General features: G+C 48.1%; 1 protein-coding gene across 1 annotated transcript in view; it reads right to left on the reverse strand.

Annotated features, from left to right (window-relative positions):
* MNT (MAX network transcriptional repressor) overlaps nucleotides 1-6,293 on the reverse strand; it is a 46,632-nt gene that overhangs the window by 25,823 nt on the left and 14,516 nt on the right. The window contains exons 5-7 of the mRNA XM_035889651.1: nucleotides 6,178-6,290; nucleotides 3,188-3,229; nucleotides 2,346-2,457 (exon numbers count right to left, since the gene is read on the reverse strand). Of these exons, the coding sequence (XP_035745544.1) occupies nucleotides 2,346-2,457; nucleotides 3,188-3,229; nucleotides 6,178-6,290 (267 nt within the window). The remainder of the gene's footprint in view (nucleotides 1-2,345; nucleotides 2,458-3,187; nucleotides 3,230-6,177; nucleotides 6,291-6,293) is intronic.

Consider the following 6,293-nt stretch of genomic DNA (forward strand, 5'->3'; position numbering starts at 1 on the left):
GTGGGCTTTTCCCCCCACCCCCCACCCGTGGCTTGCAGACTCCCAGCCCCCCGGCCTCCCCTCCCCACCCTGCTCAGTGCCGGGCTCCTGCGGCACCCCGACCCAGCGTCCACCACAAAACCAGCTCCATTACCCTTAAGGCCACCTGCAAGTGGGAAGCTGGAGAGACATTTGGACAAGAGAGTTGAATTTCTCTGCACTGAAATTGGTGGGAGAAGGCGGGGGCTGCTCCCTGCGTGCTCCCCGAAGCCAGCCCAGAGGGAACGCAGGCAACCGGGGAGTTTCTGAGGCACCAGCACCGCACACCGGAGCGGATTCTCCCCAGCAGTTTCTCCTGCAAGCCACGGAGCCTGTGGTGCACGCAGGCAGCGCAGCAGGCAAACCGGAGCCGTGCAGATACAGTGACCTACGGTGCGACGGTCCCTGACCCGGGGATGCAAATATTGTGACATTAACCGTCAGAACTGCTGCATTGTCCATTTACTGAATGATTAAATACACTGCAACGACACCACCCTGAGACCCCCTTCAGCCCCAGCCGGTGGGCACACAGAACAGCACGGGCACAGCAGAGCCATCGGACAGACAGACCCGATCCCAGCCATTCTGGTTCCCAGCAGGATCCACGCTGGGAATAGCAGTTCTGAGGCGACACTGAAATGGACCCTGAGTGGCAGAAACCTAATGAAAACAAACCGCGATTCTGCATCTGTGAATGCCTTTTGGACCACCACAAGGGTAGCTTACACTTCCTAAGAGGACGTGACAATAGTTTAATTCCTAGCAATTTACGTAGATATCGGTACATACGCTTGTAGGTAGCACAAAACTACATTGCATCGAAGCCTCAAAACATTTCACAACAGATCCAGAGAAGAGGGCGAGGGAGAATCAGCCATCCTCACCAACAACCTCAAAGAGAATTTAAAGCCGTCTTCCAAAAGCACAGAATAAAAATGCTTCCGGAGAGCAGAGCCTGCTCACAGACAGGTCTGCAGCTGTACCGATATTCGCAGAGCGTCAGCTACCGCGCCCCAAACAGCTCCGTTTGTGACACCCGGGCTCCGGGCTCAGCTCCCGAAGGCGCGAGTGGCCGATCAGATCACTCCATCTCCCTGACTGCTAATGGAAGCCCATCTCTACCGAGGCCAGCCTGCCTGAAACCAGATGAAAGGCTCAGGTCTTTTCTAATGCCCATTAGGCCGCAATACAACATCATCTCCAAAAAGGACCTCTTTAAGCAACATGGATTTTTCCCTTCTGTTTGACATCCTCCAGGGGCTGGGCACCATTAAATTTGCCCCAACCAAAGGAAGTCACCCATGAAGACTAATGAGAAGGGCTGAGCTGGTTTAACTCTGAAAGGTAATTACTGACTCTCCAAAGTAAAGCTGATGCAAGAAATCAATGCCCAGTACTTCTGAACACGGCAATGAAACTGTATTTGAGAAAGACTGAGGAAAACGGGAAGAAAGCAAGGCAAAAAGATGACGCTTTGTTGTGGAAAAGCCCACTGTGAGCAGCCCTCAGCACCCTGTATAACAGCCAAAACATATGAGGTCTCTTGGCTCTCTTCATTTGCACTATGAAGTTAGGAACTCTTCCATTTCCCAGGTGAATTTTAATTGCATTACATGCTATTCATTTCAGGCACAGAGGAGAGGACATCTCTAAGAATTTATTTTGTGCTACCATTAACCACGTTTACAAACAAATAAGCAAACACTAACACTTAACCTGCAAACACCACGATGGAATTTTATCTTTTCTTTCTCCCAGACCCATTTTTGGTACCCCATCCACCTAGAGCTTCACACCGCAGTCGTAATTCCAGTCTTTCCCTGCCTCCAAGCAAATGACCTGTACTTACACCTCCATCTCATCAGAAATTTGAGACATTCAAAACCTTCATGGAAGTCTGTCTGTTTGATTAAGCAAACAGAACACCTCCCCAAAACTTAAAAGTCACCTTAGTCCAAAAAGGAGCAGCTGAAGTTCACACAGCCTGGACGCCCCTCGCTAAGATCACCTGAATTATCTGTTGCTGTGTCACCACCGCTGGTAGGGATGACTTGTGGTTAACTAGAACTGCTAGTACGGGCAGACTGCATGCAGCAAGTGTTCCTAGACGATCCAAATGCTCTGGAAATCTGGAGTTTATAAACAACTAACTATGCTTGCACGGGAGGAGAAGGAGGAACGCGAGTTCTTCTCTCCCTTTTTTCCCCTGCACTACAGGAAAAAGAGAAGTCACTTGGTTTAAGCACAGTTAGCACCGTTCTCTGGTTGCAGTAGATGAAGCGCTACGCAATGACAGCCAACAGTAACCCGAACGCTAAACGCACCTGGATGTATCGCAAGGCACTCCTTAGGACGCTGAGGTTTGAGGTCTTCTTGTCGTCTACGTTGGGGATGTTGCGTTTTAATGTCTCAAAGCATTCTTTCAAATGCGCACGTCTAAAGAAAACACAGGTGGTTTGTCAGCTTGTGGGAGCACACACCAGAAATCAATTTAGCAGAGGGCTAGAGCTTAATTTGGGCCTTAATCCAGCAAAGCACTTACACCTGTGCATAGCAGTCACCGAGACTACCTGCATGCTTACAATGGAACCAGCTCAATCCAGCAGAAAAACTAGGGGCTTGTATGCCTGGGTTCTAGTCCTAGCTTTGTTAGTAAACCACCGTGCAGTCTTAAACGGAATATCTGTCTCCCCGTGCTGTTGCTTCCATTTCTGCTGTATTTCCGATTTAGCTAGTTGGACTTGAAAGAGTTTTGGATCAGGAACTGGTCTTTATTCTGTATTCACAGTGTACACTGGCCCCTGATCTTGGCTACTTCATTACTTTAAATCAAAAGAGAAATTACACTGTTATGCACGTGGAGATTTACTTTGCAGGATCAGGGCTTTGCAGGGTTATTGTAATGCAATTACACAGTTAAGTAAAACATACTGGAAAGCAAGAGATGCAGAACTGAGCAATAAGAAAGCAAAGCAATACTGCAAGATTCATCATTAAACGTCACTAAGAATTTTGTTCAGGTTATTTGTTAAAAAAAAAAACAAACAAAAAACCAAACAAAAAATGCCAAAGCCAAACAAATATTGACAGACTACAGGCCAAAGGAAAAAAAAAAAAAGGGAGGGGAATTACAATTAAAAGATCAAACCCCTGGCTTTCTACGCACCTGTTCTTCTCCAATTTATTATGTACTTCCCTGGTCCCAACCCTGTAACCCAAACAGAACAAAGATAAACTCAGTGTCAGGTTTAAAACTATTGCCATTCAACCTGTACTGTCAGCAGTGTGTGTGTGTGTCCAGGATATACGGGTAAATATTAAAAAGCAATAGGTGTTCAGATGTCACTGTTTTAATATTAGTTGTGTATGTATTTCTACCTATTCTGTATCAAGATAAAATCCATACTTCACATGCGTATTACTGGGGCAATATGCATATGCTGGTATAACCGTCACGCCTGCTCCGCACCCAAGACCCACACAGGTATGATGTGTGCCTACACACACAGCCACGGCTAACAGCAGCAACGGGGCAAGACACCAAGCATGAATAGTGTGCATTTGGACAGTGCTGGATAGCCCAGATTCAGACCCATTTCTGATCTACACCTACACTGGGGTAAGATTTATGCAGCTTCAAATTAAAGTACACAGGACTTGGCAGACATACTTCAAACCGCTTCAGGTTTTTACCGTGCCTGAAATAACACAGCTGAGCAAAAATATGGAATGAAGTAACCCAGGAATCCTCCAGTCACTGCTGAAGGAAGAACCAGGGCGAGCTTCTGGTTTTGGGGGTTCTGGTCTATCCCCACCCTCCGAATCAGAGGAATACTTTTAGGAAAAGCCAAAGGAATTCATGTTGTCTTAGTTTTTCAGCTACAGTGGTGATAAAGTACATAAGCAGGCATGTGGGGATTTCAAGTATCTTCCACAGAGTATATGCAGAGTAATTATTTGCCTTTGGCTGAAAATATACCAACATTGAGGCAGCATTTCAGGAGTTACTTTAATATTTAATAAATATTCAGGTGTTTAAAAACAAATATTTGGCAGCCTTTTACAAGCTGAAAAAGACATCTTTTCTGTGCTTATGTCTACGGGAGTGATTCTGGGGAGACAAGGAGCATGCACCCATCAAAATGCATTTCAGGAAGCCTCTGCAACTCGCTCAGCATCAGACAGGCATTTTTCTGGTGTGCCAAGAGCTCTAGAACTCCTGCACGGTAAAACGCTCTGATTACAGCACAGACACAGCAGTGATGCTGCACTTTGCACTGGGACAAGAGCCCTCCCAGCTGCCCAGGAGCAGAGCTCGGCGTGACGGCACAAGAGCATTTGCTGGTGCAGCCGCGGCCACCCCACTGCCCGCTGCCGGGATGGCTGCTGCTCAGAGAGCGAAACTCCCCGCAGCCTTCACTGCTACCCCCGTACCATCGGAAACCCCCTCTACACCCGTCTGAACCCACGCAACATCAGTGACGGGCTCCCTTCATTAAAGCCCAAATATACTTCTTTCTGCAGCTGCGCACTTTCTAGACAAGCTCTAAAGATCACAGTCTATCTTGGAGGAGTCACACTGGCATTTTACAAAGGCCATTATCTTCACAAATTCTTATCTACATTACTTCTGCTGGTTCCTTCTATGTATTTTGGTATCTCTGTATCCCCAAGGACACTATGAATCCTTTTCTTCCTCACTACATCTTGCATCTCTTCCCACAAGATGATACTGGAACTCCCGCTCCTTCCACGGAGGGCACCCACAGAGAAGGTCAGTACCAATTCACAGCCCCACGCTCGTGTTTCTCTCGCAGCTGGGTTACAGTGGTTCTACACTACAGCTCAAAGCAAACGCCGCTAAGGACCAGAGGACCTGGGGAAAAGAAAGTGAAAGGCATGTCCTGACCTTCTGATGCATTCAAAATACTGAGCTCCATCCAGGAGGGAGCAAAAGGCAAGGCCAGATTTTGACCTGGCCAAAACATTTTTCCCAAGCGGGTCACTAGCCCGGAAAGGATTGCATTTTGCCTGCCTTCTGCTGGCACTTGTCTAGGCTGGGTGGACCAGCGTGACTAGCAGGGCCTCCAGCTCTGCTGGGTCTGTCTCAGCACAGCAGCCTGAGCCACGCTGGAGCGGGACAAGGCTGCGGCTGCGATGCTCCTGACAGATCCCCACCCCTGCCCTGAAGCCGGGGGCACATTTGCTTTATTGCACTGAACAGGCAAGACACTCAGAGCAACTGTCTGCCCAGCGTGCGTGGGATTAGCGTACCATTTCAAACACCATTGCAAAGAGTCATCTACCAGCTGCAGGCAACAGGGAGAATGGTCAGAGGTCTAGACAACACGGCCCAGGAGGAAAGACTGGACAGATCCCGGTCATTTATCCTACAGGAAGGAAGACTGAGGAGCCAAGGAAAACAGGTAAAATCCTGCTGCAAAGAAGGGAACGATTTGTTCTCCCACTCCACGAGAAATAATACCAGACTACGTATTAGGATACTGTGGTCTGGAAACAACCGCCTAAGGAGAAGACAGAGCCTCTACCAGCCAAAGTCCTTAAGAACAAGTTAGACAAACACTAACCTGGAGCAACATCAGAGTCACAAGTCCTGTCTGAGGGTGAAGACAGATTAAACAGCCTTCAGTCCCTTCCAGCTGCAGAGTTCTGAACAAGCAGGAGGCCCTTAGCACTTCCAGCACTAAAACTGTAACAGCAGCTAAGGCGATCCCTGTCCTGGGAAATAAAACCTCCCAGATCACGTCCCAGTTTTCAAGAAAGTTCCTGCAAGCAGCACTGCTGCACAATTTCCCTGACCAGTATAAGCAGAGATCTTTTGCCAAACATAATACCAGATGCCACCTGAGATCAGACAGGCAGCACTGGGACTTGCTTCCTAATACAGTTCTGGCTTGGAAAGAGAAATCCTTGTACGGAATCCTACAGTGTGTAGTCAGGGAGGAAAAACAAAAAACATCAAGCTAAGAAACCCTGCTATCAAAAAACCAAGCAGACATCCAAACATCCATGAATCCTGGTATTTCTGATCTGACAGCTCTTTGCAAAAGCAGCAGCTGCTCCAGGCCGATGCAGCTTTCGGTGTCATTTTTGTCTGGTCCCTCTCAGAAGCCTCCACACACAAGGTGCACTCACCCTCCAGGTCTCTTCTTCTGCTCATTTGGTTTCGTGTCTTCTGCTGGAGCCAACTTCAGAGCACCGAGCTGTGGGGGTGCTCCCGGGTGCTGCAGGGGCTGGTGAGGCTGGGGCTG

This window comes from Egretta garzetta, unplaced genomic scaffold (genome assembly GCF_000687185.1).
Source record: "Egretta garzetta isolate BGI_Z169 unplaced genomic scaffold, ASM68718v1 scaffold120, whole genome shotgun sequence".
Lineage (NCBI taxonomy): Eukaryota > Metazoa > Chordata > Aves > Pelecaniformes > Ardeidae > Egretta > Egretta garzetta.